The 13,656-nt window shown below is 43.1% G+C and overlaps 1 protein-coding gene across 4 annotated transcripts in view; it reads right to left on the reverse strand.

Moving 5' to 3' along the window:
* Window positions 1-13,656, reverse strand: part of KIF13B (kinesin family member 13B) — a 205,198-nt gene that overhangs the window by 43,646 nt on the left and 147,896 nt on the right. For 2 of the 4 annotated variants that reach the window (XM_030817055.1, XM_030817053.1), the window contains exons 30-35: window positions 12,652-12,776; window positions 10,458-10,634; window positions 7,073-7,165; window positions 3,474-3,626; window positions 2,992-3,069; window positions 1,696-1,749 (exon numbers count right to left, since the gene is read on the reverse strand). In XM_030817055.1, the coding sequence (XP_030672915.1) occupies window positions 1,696-1,749; window positions 2,992-3,069; window positions 3,474-3,626; window positions 7,073-7,165; window positions 10,458-10,634; window positions 12,652-12,776 (680 nt within the window). Of the gene's footprint in view, window positions 1-1,695; window positions 1,750-2,928; window positions 3,070-3,473; window positions 3,627-7,072; window positions 7,166-10,457; window positions 10,635-12,651; window positions 12,777-13,656 lie in introns of all 4 variants that reach the window. The other 2 variants (XM_030817054.1, XM_030817052.1) reach the window with 1 other exon arrangement.

A 13,656-nucleotide genomic window follows, 5' to 3' on the forward strand; every position in this document is an offset into this window, starting at 1 on the left:
CAAGTGATGCTAAGCTACAGCTAATCAAACCTATCACTGGCAGAGTACAAGCATTAAACTTCAGCACACTTACAGAAACCCGTGTCCACGCAGGGCTTCAGTGAACAGATAAGCTGGACAGCAATTTGTATGTCTATAAACATATACATGTATCATAGTGTAGGCAAACTCCTAATAATCTAGATCTTAAAAAAGAGTCTACAGCCAGGAGCAGTGTCTCACGTCTGTAATCCCAGCACTTTGGGAGGCCAAGGCGGACAGATCACTTGAGGTCAGGAGTTCGAGACCAGGATGGCCAACATGGTGAAACCCCGTCTCTACTAAAAATACAAAAGTTAGCAAGGCATGGTGGTGAATGCCTGCAATCCCAGCTACTGGGGAGGCTGAGGCAGGAGAATCGCTTGAACTTGGGAGGCAGAAGTTGCAGTGGGCTGAGATGCTGCCATTGCACTCCAGCCTGGGCAACAAGAGCGAAACTCTGTCTCAAAAACAAAAACAACAAAACGCAATCTAATTAATGCATCAACTTCATCTTCATGGTTCTTAAGTTTTTGTAAGGAAAATGTCAAACATACACAAAAGCAAAGTGTAGAATAATTAACAACAGGAATAGCATAATGAACCCCACCCAGCTTTAAGAATTATCATGAAGCAGCCAATCTTCTGTCTGTCTCTGTCACACTGCCTTGTAGATTTGAAAATGACTCCCTCACATCAGACCATCTCATAAGACCACAGCCACTACTGACCTCCTCAAGGGCTGCAAAGCAACATGGGGCATGCTGCACACAGATGGCAGTGCCAACATCTAACCAGACCCCTCAAAAGTGACAGGCACAAACTATGATGTGTGGTGCCCAGGTAAGACGGTTTCAAGGAGTGCTAACCTTTTTTAAAAAGAATGAGTTCTCCATGCTTAAAACTCTGCTAAACAGGGAAGGCTCTACTACATGTAAATAAATTCCAGCAAACAAAATTTCTGTTCCCTTGTTTTTCTTTCTTCTCACAAATAATGTTAACTTTTTGATATAATTTTCTTATTCCTCATACATTTTCAATCATCATACATCAGTACTTCACTACAAAAATCTGATTTGGGCCGCGTGCAGTGGCTCACCCTGTAATCCCAGCACTTTGGGAGGCTGAGGCGGGTGGATCACCTGCAGTCAGGAGTTTGAGACCAGCCTGGCTAACATGGCGAAACCCCATCTCTACTAAAAACATAAAAATTAGCTGGGCGTGGTGGCACGCGTCTATAATCCTAGCTACTCGGGAGTCTGAGGCAGGAGAATCGCTTGAACCTGGGAGGCGGAGGTTGTAGTGAGCCGAGGTTGCATCATTGCACTCCAGCCTGGGTGACAAGAGCAAAACTCCGTCTCAAAAAAAAAAAAAAAAAAAAAAAAAAAAAATCTAATTTGGAGTTCCTTTTCTGACAGAAATAGGAAGAAAATTTAGACAGAAGTACAAGCTTTAGCAGAAAAATTGTTTTTCAACCCCAGTAGTCATAGTCTAATAAACTTTATTTTAATCGGCAGATTAAAAGAAATGAACTCTAAAACACTTTCCAGTAAGTTTCACATAATACAGATGAGCAGAGGAAATTCTGGCTTGTAAAAATAACCTGAGATTTGAGAAGATGAAAGCTGAATGGGAAATGGGACTTAAAACACTGATAGAAATAGTTAAAACACCTACCTTGTTGCTGCCTAGACTGTATGATGGAATGAGATCTTGTCGGCTTCCAGACAACTGAAGAAGAAAGAAAGGGGGGTTAGTTCTTTATGCATCAGAACATAAATGTGGTCTAGGCAATGCCAGTCTTTGCCAACCCAGTCAACCGAACGTCAAAGTTGGGTGGCAGCAGAGAGGTTGTCATGACGAAGGCTGCACACTAGTGGTCTTTGGGACATTACAAACATTGAATTGGTTATGAATAATTTTCAGATGAGAGATTTCTGTAAGATCTGGATATTCAGTTCACACTGAGGTCACAACCGGCTGGACCTGAACAAGAGATGTCGCACTGGGTGAGCCCTTCTGTGTGAAAGATACCAGGTTACTGGTTATCCTACCATGGCCTGAGCTTATGATTCCTTTCTCTGGGTATTTGTAGCAACTGTAAATAAACTCACAAACTATTTAAACTATCAGATCCCAAATATTGAATCTCTGCATATATCAGTGTATTTTAATATACCATTTTCTGAAGAAATTAGACATTATCTGCCTTGAGTTAAAGTGATCTTCCTAAATGTCTGAGATGGTTGGTGGCGTCCAGCATGAAACTCCTATCGCTCTCTCTCCTCTCTCAGATACTAAGGCCAAGGTCATCTGCCCTTTCTCACAGCGCACGTGCTGTAACTCCTCTTGGTGTGAAGTTAGGAGCAAAGTGTCATTTTTCATATCCACATCTTCATCAAATATGAGGAAAAGAGTAATAAATCAAGGGGCCAAGAGCCTAGTTCTTTGTGAAGGATTATTCCCATGTTCAATATGCACATAAATTATATCTATGTTTTTAAAAACAACAATAAACTGAAGCCATTGTTATGAAACAACCCCATGTATCTGACGCATGGACACCACCCTGGCTGTCTTGTGAACTACTGGTTTGTGAACCTAATCCAGACTCCTCCTCAACTTAAAAACAATTTAAGCCCAGAAAATGGCATTGGCTTGCCATGGGCCCTTGGCTAGTTTGGGTTTAGTTCAGCAAACATTCACGGAACACCTCAGTCTATGCTAGGCAGTGGTGATCGGAAGATAAGAAACACCTGAAAGGTACTTAACTGCTACTTCCCCTATAATATTAGTAGGAACAGGGGCAGAGGTGCACAGACCCAATGGGGTGGAGACCAGGGGCCCTGACATCAGTCCTGGCAAGGGAAGGGTTTCGGAGATGGGGTTTGACGGGTGGAGAAGAGTTACCCAAGAAAAGAGGAGAGGAGAGAAGTCCCAGGCACAGCACAGAGCTTGGTTCCACACACTCACTCTGTTCACATTTGGAGAACTGATACTCCTCCTGCTCAACTTCCCTTTTCCTGTTAACTGTTCCTTCACCGCAACTTCCTGTGAATCAGAAAACATACAGAGGAAAAAGACATGTAAGAGACACACTGCAAAAGCAACACCACGTACAGCAGACTTGCATCCCCCATCTATACAGACATTCCTAGCTATTTAAACAATGCCGTTACGTGATTATTATATACTGCACGCCTGTATCAAAACAGCACATGAGCTCCATAAATACATACATCTACTATGTACCCATAAACAGATTTTTAAAATTAAATAAAGGCTGTTACTTCATAAGACAGAATGACCCAATTGCAATCACTGGATTATTCACAGTTCATTAGAGTGAACTCTTCAAATGTTAGGTGCAACAATAGTGTGAATTACAGAGTCAAACACAGATTCAGCCTGCATCGGGGCCTCTGCTGCCCGCCCTATCCACACGGTTGGCTAACCTGGCGCAGACGATCCAAAGTCAGGAGGTTTTCTACAGCCAGCACGCTCCTGAGGTACTTTTCAATATAAGCCTCCGAGTCAGCAGAAGCTGGGTTTTCAACATTGGCTGCCATTCTTGCTAATGCTTCCCGTTCCTCCACTCCCTGGGCATCCTGAGGAGTAGAAAGTTATACATTATAAAAGCTTCTTGATCTACATACACACATGTACACGTGCGCACACACACACAGAGAACGTATTCCAAAATTCCATTTTAAGGTCAGCTTTGGAACGCCAATGCATTTTTCCAGGGAAATAATGAAAAGGTGATTTGGTGACTAGGTCCACTTGAAAGGCTGGTTAATTTAAACACAGCACAGCTGAAACACAGCGCATTCTCAACAAAACTGTTCTCTACTACATTCCCACTGCAAAAAACCAATGACTGGTTAGAAAGGATTTTGTCAACTAGCCAGAAATGCAGCCACCATAAAAACAGTATTTCAGGAACATTACCCCCCGCCCTGGAACTCCTGAGGGACAGAGAAAGGGAAGAGGGGCTGGGGTGACTGCTACACGGGGTGAGAATCAAACTGCCTCCTGGGGAGGAGGCCCGGTAGGGAGAAGATAGTAGACGTAGGGTTTCAGCGCCTGCCACCACGCAGCTCAGGGTAGCTGACATATTCAGAATATGGCAGCTTCTATAATTGGTTCAATCTTCTGCTCGAGTGGCAGAGGCCAAAGGCCTGGAACCGACCAACGAGAGGTTATCTAGGTTAGTTCTCCTACACTGAGCTTTCTGGTATAGCCCATCCCCAATCCTGGGACGTGAGCTGGCTGTGCATACAAATGGGAGGTGCACAGTCAGAAAGAGGCTTTATTAATGTATTTACTTATTTCAAGCAAAGTGGGCTCTTAACAAATTACTGTTCTCAGGGAAAATCAGATACTTTATTCACTTGTAAATTTCTCATAATAATGCCAAAACTACAAAATGTATATCCATATGCCACTGCATCTTAAATGCCATCAACTGTAAGACAAAATATTTTAAACAAGATTGAGGGGAAAACAAACTCTGTTAATTTTAAGATACCATCAATTATAAGACACATTCTACTTCAAAGATACTTTTAAAAATTTAAATGAGTCTTAGAACAGATAAAATATGGGAGGATTCGTAAGACGGCTTAAGTTCACAAAAACTTTTGTCTTGTACAGTAATTCATCTGAGCCTCGTAATAACCATGAAAAGAAGGAATCATCCTCATTTCCTAGATGACAAGAGGAAGACCACACAATTAGCAAGAGTCAAGACTAGAAACTTAGGTCTCCCGTCTCCTGGTAGGATATTCTTTTCACCCCAACACAGAATACTTTCAGTGCCTGAAGGGAACAGACGTTATCCTAATTTTATAAGGAGAAAGGAATTGTCTCTGGCCTGGGCCACTTCTTTTGGCCATGATGCCCTAATGACTTCTGTGATATCGAACCCAAGGAACTTTTGGGGCTTTTTCATGATGAAACTTGCCTATTAAGGGATCTTTTTATTTTGTTTTTAGGTCTAGATGAAACTTGCCTATTAAGGGATCTTTTTATTTTGTTTTTAGGTCTAGTCTTTACACAATCAGCTTTATGTTTCATTTTGCCTTTATCTTCAGGATTTGATGATGTGGAAACAACGTTTGCCAGCTTGGATGTTTAGCTAACTAACAGCACAATCACATGAGGTTATGTTTATCTTCAAGCTGATCCCCGCCCCCCTGCCCCCTCCTTATTTCTTTCCTTTTAAAACCCTATCACCTGGAGAATAAAAGCACTTTTAAAAGGCATAAGAAACTAAGTGGGAGAGAAGGAAAAGGGAGGGGAAATGGAGAGAGAAAGCGAAGAAATGAAAACAGTTTCCTATAGCCATCACCGTTTCTCAACTGCATTCAAGCGATTTACAGAGACAAGATCCGAAACAACTGGAAAATATAGAAAATGTTTAGATACACAAAGTAAACAGTAAGTCTCTAGCTAGACATAGATGTATACTTGTTTTAAATCTTACAAACAAGAGTGAATGAAGCACACAGAGCAATCTATTAAAGACCCAAGACCATGTAACGACTAACTCTGCAAACACGCTTAATTTTTAAATGTTCTACAAACTCCAAATTAAATAATGAGATGGTTAATATTTACTATGCAAGTCTAACACTTTAAAGATCCAGAAAAGAACTAGTTACTATCCAACATGACTTGAGAGGCAAAAGCATTTTGCAACACAAGATATCTAAAAGAAAGCCTAAGTACTGTGTAATATTTTTCTTTTCCAAAAGCTGATCTCTGGCCGGGCATGGTGGCTCACGCCTGTAATCCCAGCACGGGCAGATCACAAGGTCAGGATATTGACAGCATCCTGGCCAACATGGTGAAATCCTGTCTCTACTTAAAATACAAAAATTAGCTGGGCATGGTGGCACGTGCCTGTAATCCCAGCTACTAGGGAGGCTGAGGCAGGAGAATCACTTGAACCCGGGAGTCAGAGGTTGCAGTGAGCCGAGATCACACCACTGCACTCCAACCTGGTGACAGAGCGAGACTCAGTCTCAAAAAAAAAAAAAAAAAGAGCTGATCTCTGTATTAAAATATACACTGTTCACCTATTGTTCAAATACTCAACAGTGTCAATGGGCAAATCCTAAGCCCTGAAATGACGGGAACTGGTGGTGTTGATGGCATGGTAGGAGGGGCATCTTCTGATATCTCACACCCCCACTTCTCCAACCCTGAGGAAGTGAAATCTCCACCCCCTTGCCCACACCCCCTCTTTGAGGGTGAGGGTGGGAGAAGGAATTTTCTCTTTTCACAGAGTCCTTCCCTTAGGACCCTCACTTCTCCTGGCCCTGCAAGGGATGCCCCATTTCCCAGCTGTGCTGGTACCTGGGTGAATGAATACATGTCTAATTCAGGAATCACCTATCAGGAAGTATGGATAAGCCACATCTTCCATCAAGCTTGTACCAGGGATAAATTTAAGCTCTGCTTCTCTGAATCCTCTGAATATCTCAATTAGTTCAGAAAGAGAAATAATAATAGTACTAATAAAATAATAATCATGGTAACAACAACAGTAGCAATAACATTTTCTCTAGCACATGCACAACAATTGGTACACATTGTCTCATCTGATCCTTAAAAACACTTTGTGCAAAGGTATCACTAACCCCATTTGACAAGAAAAAAAAATATGGGCTCAGAGTAATTTATGCAAGTTCACTCTGCTAATAAGTAACAGAAACATGATTTCTGTTTGACTTCAGGATCCAACTGGAATCTCTATGCTGTGCTGCCTCCCTTCCTGGGTACAATATGTTTCTCTTCTGTCATCTTCTGTGTAAAAAGGTGTTGATTTGCTTTTCAAAAGAAAGTTCAACAAAATACTAAAACTAGAACTTTTAAAGCCACAAGTACATTTTACTATGAATTGGTATTAGAAAATTCCTCTAAAAATCTATAGCTTCCCTAAACATACACTTTCACTTCATATGTATGTCATGAGTAGGTCACTTTTCAGGGAGTTGGCTCTTTTTAAGTGTTTATTTTTAGTAAATTCAAATTGTATATCCTTCACCTCTGGAATATTGGAGACAATTTCAAAAGTCACTCCACAGCCAGGAATAGAACTTCGATGAGACATCTTTTTTAGGAGACTCTGTGCAAAACCCTAGAGAAAAACAAAATAGAAGATAAGGTTTCCCACCTGAAAAATTGAGTTTACATTAACAAAAGACAGCATGGAAAATATTGGTTCATTCTAACCAAAAGAAAACAGAGCAGGTTTCCAACATAAGCAAGTGAAATCACCAAGTACAGTTTCCTCAACGTTGTCCTATGGTACGAAACCAACTTATTAGATGCCCACCATGTGTGACAGGTCCTACACCAACACAGGAAAAATACAGACCACCAAGTCTGTAAACTGGCAGTAGGCATCTGGATGAAACGGTGCTTAAATGCCACAGAAATATAAGCTTGTTGACTTCCACACAATAAAACGACCTTCTTCTAACTAAGATGGAAGCAACGACTGGTGATGCTTACGCTTTTTTTCTCCCCAGCACGATGGACATCTTGTACCATGAATATTGACAAGTCCAGGCATTAAATTCTTGACCAAAGCAAGATCGTTATGAGGAGTGATTTAAGAGTGCACGGTCATTGTTTATGCTGACTGCGCTCTTTGCACAGTTAGGAATTGAACTGTTGAATTAATGCATAGATGACTCATTTCAAGATGCTGTTAAGACTGAACACCCTGCAGAGGTTGAAGAGAGCAGGGATGAGAGCAGAATACCATCAGGGAACAAAGGTAAAGGAGAGAGAACATGAAATGGGCACCGAGCTTTCTCTCCATGCAAAAGGAACAAAAGAAACATGTGAAGCCCCCAAGAAAAGACCAAAGCCAAGCTATTTGGTCTTATACATCATTTCACAAACCTACCTAATGGTAATTTATTTCATATTCAATGATCTCTACATTTTTAAAAGAATATAGCATCTCGGAATGCAGAGAGACCATTTATGTCATTACTTCTCTCCCTTGACTTTAGCCTTGCAGTGCTGAGCCAAGGCTAATTACACAAGTCAAGGTATAGAGATCGCTGTCCTTAGGGGTGGTGAAGGGAGATGTAGATGCTACTATTATCCTACCTTTTGGTTTTCCATTTGTATGGAATTAGTGAAGCTGACATGTGTGTTTTAGGGTCATGTGGAAGGTCCTATTCTTGTTATAAAGAAGAAGAGAGCCTTCCACATGACCATTCTTAGGAATGAAATATCTGAAATTGAGAGAGAAAATGGCATGCCTTAAAAATACTTCCACATCATTTCAACCAGGAAAAAAAAAAAAATATGGCAACCTATTTCCCTACAATAGAAACAAAAACCAAGCGACATGCGGCAACTACACAATGTACCTTTTCTGTCAAGGACCCTGTAGGGCCGGTGATTGTGCCAGGTCAGTCCCAGGGCCTGGCAACCAGGATGTCTAATTCCGAAATGGAAAATCGCTCTTCAAAATGCTCCTCATGAGCAGTGTGTCTTTTTCAAACCCTCACAGACTTATGAGAAAAGGAAGACAGAGAGAGTGAATGGGAGCACACCATATACATCTATAGCTAACCCCGTGACCTGGATTTTATTGATGTTGGATTGCCAAGCTAAAGAGCTGCAATTTTAACAGCATTACCGCCAGTCTTCATTTCAAAGATTGATATCAGTGTGACATTTAGAACTAAAGATTAATTTTTAGGGGTGGAGATTACATCTAGGAGTCTGTCAACCATGACTGTGCTCTTTTAAATGAAAAGATTTTCATCTGTACTGGTTTTAGTCAGTGTATTGAGAATGCCTCAAAAAAGGGAGATAAGACAGTTAAAAGGATCCCCAGACGCAATCTCCCAAATCCTTATATTTGCAAAACCAGTAACAGAAAGAAATTTTTTTGTTTGTTTGTTTGTTTGTTTTTTTGAGACAGAGTTTCACTCTTGTTGACCAGGCTGGAGTGCAATGGTGCAATCTTGGCTCACCGCAACCTCCGCCTCCCGGGTTTAAGCAATTCTCTTGCCTCAGCCTCCTGAGTAGCTGAGATTGCAGGCACCCACCACCACACCCAGCTAATTTTGTAGTTTTAGTAGAGACAGGGTTTCTCCATGTTGGTCAGGCTGGTCTCAAACTCCCAACCTCAGGTGAGCCGCCTGCCTCGGCCTCCCAAAGTGTTGGGATTACAGGCATGAGCCACCACACCTGGCCTTAAATTCTTACCTAGAAGTTTTGTACTAAACCCCTTCATATGGCACATGGACCTTCATAATCCAGCTCCAACTATGCGAGAGCCACGCTCCTTGGCACAGGCAGGACCCCCAGCACATGGAGCTCCTAGCAGTCCCTGATCCTGCCCCATCCTGCCCTACCCTCCCCACTCTCTCTGCATGTGTATTTCCTCCTATCCATGGAGCTGCATCTCCTCCTGCTCTGCCTGGCCAAAGCCCTTCCTCTCTAAGTCCCAGTTCAAATGCTGCCCTGCTCTCTGAAGTGCCCCCACCACCCCGACTCCCTGGGGCTGAATTCTTCCTTCTCTTACCTGCATTCTCACCACAAGTGATGAGGACCTGCACCACGTGCTCAGCTCAGGCCAAGAGCAGTTGCCTGTTACGTATCTACCTACGCAGATCAACTTGGCTCTTTAAGGACACAGCCTTCTTTTTTATTTGTTTTTTGAGATGCATCGCCCAGGCTGGACTCAAACTCCTAGGCTCCAGTAATCCTGCTGCCTCAGCCTCCTGAGGTGCTGGGAAAGCAGGCGCGCGCCACTGCACTGGGCTCATTTCTTATTCACCTTTTTATCCCAAAGCCAAATATACAAATCAAAGACTGCAAGAGGTAAAAGGTCTGGAATGCACCCTGGCAGCATGGCGAGACCCCGTCTCCACAAGGAATACAAAAAATTAGCCGGATGTGGTGGCACGCGCCTATGATCCCAGCTACTGGGGAGGCTGAGGTGGAAGGATCGTCTGAGCCCAGGAGGTGACGGCTGCAGTGAGCTATGATCGCATCACTGTACTCCAGCCTGAGCAACAGAGCAATACTCTATCTTAAAAAAAAAAGTCTGGAAAGAGCAGAGTAAGAGGGAAACTCCTCATTTGACAGGGCCCAGATGAAAAGGCAACAACCAAACCACTGACCTTGCCCTTGACAGGACTGTGTGGTACCCAAAAGAATAACCATGATTTGTGAATCTGCCCTAAGAAAGATTCAGTGTAAGAATACTGTCCAGGAGCAAGTGACATATCTGGGGCTTGAAGCAAGCATGGGTACAGGACAGCAGCAGTCACCTGGAAAAGAAAAGCTCAGTGCTTCTGGGAGCCTGTTTGGACAGAAGTTAAGAGCAAGCACTGCACGGCCCTACCCTCAGGTTGCAACTGTGGTTAGAGTCGTTTCTTCCACTGAAGACTAACCTGCCGGCCGTGAACATTGACACAGATTCTCTTGCGTAACACCAGTTGCATGTCAGCAGGGTGGCTGAGCTGGACCGTCACGCGCACGATCAGGAACAACCGCTCGTCCGCAGGCGTGCCCTTGCTGAGCTGAGGGCAGTTGTGCACCGCGGAGTCCCAGGAGGCTTCTGCTTTCGCCTGCAGAGAAGACAGAGAGGAAACAGATTTCTCTCTTCTCCAGAAACATGAAAACTCTTTCAAGGAAACCACCTTGGCTCAGGCTGAAAGGGCACATGCCAGTCACCAGCAAAGTTCTAGTATCACAGCTGCCCTGAAAAGACAATGGAGTGTGACAGTGTGGCCACAATCACCTTAGCCTGAAAAGTACAGAGCAAGATGATCCTGGCTGGCTTACTTTTAAAATTTGTATTAAAAAATGCTCAAATGTCAAGAAAAGTTGGAAAAATTCAGTCGAGTGATCTGTACCCCTTTCATCACGATGCACCAACTGCTACCATTTGGCCACTTCTGCTTCTTTTTCTCACAACTCACACACACACATTATTACTTTTGCTAAACCACTTTCAAGTAAGTTGCATATTGCATCTAGGAAATTTAACAGCAATACACTATTATTTAATATAGAATCCATATTCAAATTTTTCAATTTTCCCATCCCGGAACCACACACTGCCTTTAGTTGTCACGTTTCTCTAGTCTACTCTAATCTGCAATAGCTCCTCGGCCCTTCCTTATCACGCTTGACCCTGCTGAACTGGAAGGGTGCCAGCCCACTATTCTATAGAATGCACAGCCGCTGTGTGTCGGACTGACTCCTCACTGCTAAGATTCAAGTTTCGCTTCTTAGGGACACTATTAAGTAATGACGTGTCCTCAAATATCATGCATCAGCTTTCCTTCCTGAATATATTTCTTAATTTTTCAAACATACTCAAAATTAGAAAATAAACTCCTGTGAGATACCCATCACTCAGATTCAACCATTAAAATCAAGATGTCACCACATTGTTTCACCTATTCTTTTCCTTTTTAATAAATCCTGGCTGGGCGCGGTGGCTCATGTCTGTCATCTGTTATCCCAGCATTTTGGGAAGCCAAGGCAAGTAGATCACTTGAGGTCAGGAGTTCGAGACCAGCCTGACCAACATGGTGAAACCCCATCTCTACTAAAAATACAAAAATTAGCCAGGCGTGATGGGATGCGCCTGTACTCACAGCTACTTGGGAGGTTGAGGCAAGAGGATCACTTGAACCCGGGAGGCAGAGATTGCAGTGAGCTGAGATCACACCATTGCACTCCAGCCTAGGCAACAGAGTGAGACTCCATCTCAATAAAAAAAAATTAAAAAAAATAAAATAAAAAAGTCCTTACAAAATGATTTCAAAGCAAATCCCAGCCAGGCACAGTGGCTCACACCTATAATCCCAGCACTTTGGGAGGCCAAGGCAGGCGAGCACTTCAGGTCAGGAGTTGAAGACCAGCTTGGCCAACATGGTGAAACCCCATCTCTACTAAAAAAAAAAAAAAAAAAAAAAAAAAAAAAAAAATTAGCCAGGCATGGTGGCGCACACTTATAGTCCCAGCTGCTTGGGAGGCTGAGGCAGGAGAATCACTTGAACCCAGAAGGCAGAGGCTGCAGTGAGCCAAGATCCTGCCACTGTACTCCAGCCTGGGTGACAGAGCAAGACTCCATCTAAAAACAAAAACAAAACAAAAAAATCCCAAAGCAAATCCCAAACCTGGTGCCATTTTACCTCCACGCACTTCCGCAGCCCCTGCTTCCATCTCTCACTGGTTGAGGAACAGAGAGAGCCTCAAGCTCCCGACCGCTGCTGATCTGAACTGCTCACACAAGCTCAGTACAAGTTACCAGGAAAGGAAGGAAAAGGTGAATGGATGTAATATGATGTTCAAGCTCCATTCTTCTGGAAGTCATGATGAAAGGTTTTCCTTTATGTATTTTGAGAAATGTAATACAAGCACCTCACCTACGTAGGAAGCCTAACAGAAGAACAGGCCAGAATCACCCTCAGGTGCCAAGTTCAGAACACCACAGCAGGATAAGGACTTGTGGCAAACATTAAAAAACAATCATGCACTGGCATGATTACCTTATTAATTGTTTCAAAAAGCTCGAGGAGAGGTTAAGGAAACCACTTTTCATCTGATCGTTCCAACTTACACTTTCCTTACCTCCCCATCATGCTGCTTCACAATCTGCAATTCAAAGAACTCCTCTTCTTCTTCCCCAGTCAAGGTCGCATCCCATCCACCAGCTTCTGGGTCATCAAGATTATCCTGAGAGCTGAAATCATCAGCTAAAAGCAAAGAAGTTCCATTAAATACTGAGATCATTTTCAAGGATAACCAGTACCAGCTAAATTTCAATGTGATTATTAAAATTCTTCTGCTTCAAATTTCATTTGCTTTTTGCTCTGAAATCTTACATGACAGTGAAGATGACCACTTAAAAGTTCACAGATCTTAGAGATAAGAAAGTGCCTCAAAAAATGATCTCATCCAATCTGCTACACTTATGCCTTATTTTATAGGGAAGGCAAATGAAACCAAGATACCTAAGAGGTTACCCAAGGTCATCTCATCAATGTCAGTCACTGGGTTATAACACAAATTCCCTACCATTTAGTGCACTGAAGGAGTCAGAAATGAGCAAGGGTGATTCCAGGCACCTGACAGCGACATTCAGCAGAAGGTTCCATTGGCTGCATGGGCTGGAAATGGTAGGACTGCACCATGGCCCCCTGGCTCCTCAGGCCTGAGCCTGGCCCTCCCCACTCCCCTTCACCTGGAGCTCCTGGGCAGACCTCCAAAGTTCCTTTTCTAGGAGGTGGGCATGGGGGGACCGAGAACATGTACCATGCTGACCAAAGTCCTGATGATCCCCTCAAATGCCCAGACTAACATGTCTTCCTTAAGCTTATTGTCTTTCACTTTCTTATGCACATCCCTGCCTGCACCCAAATACAAGCACCTCACCTACGTAGGAAGCCTAACAGAAGAACAGGCCAGAATCACCCTCAGGTGCCAAGTTCAGAACACCACAGCAGGATAAGGACTTGTGGCAAACATTAAAAAACAAACACCTTCCACCCCCCATCAGGCGAACAGACAGTGGCTGTATTATTCAGTATGATTCTCTAACTCTATGCATAGAAAAATCTTCCATTTAAATAAGCT

Source organism: Nomascus leucogenys, chromosome 8 (assembly GCF_006542625.1).
Source record: "Nomascus leucogenys isolate Asia chromosome 8, Asia_NLE_v1, whole genome shotgun sequence".
Lineage (NCBI taxonomy): Eukaryota > Metazoa > Chordata > Mammalia > Primates > Hylobatidae > Nomascus > Nomascus leucogenys.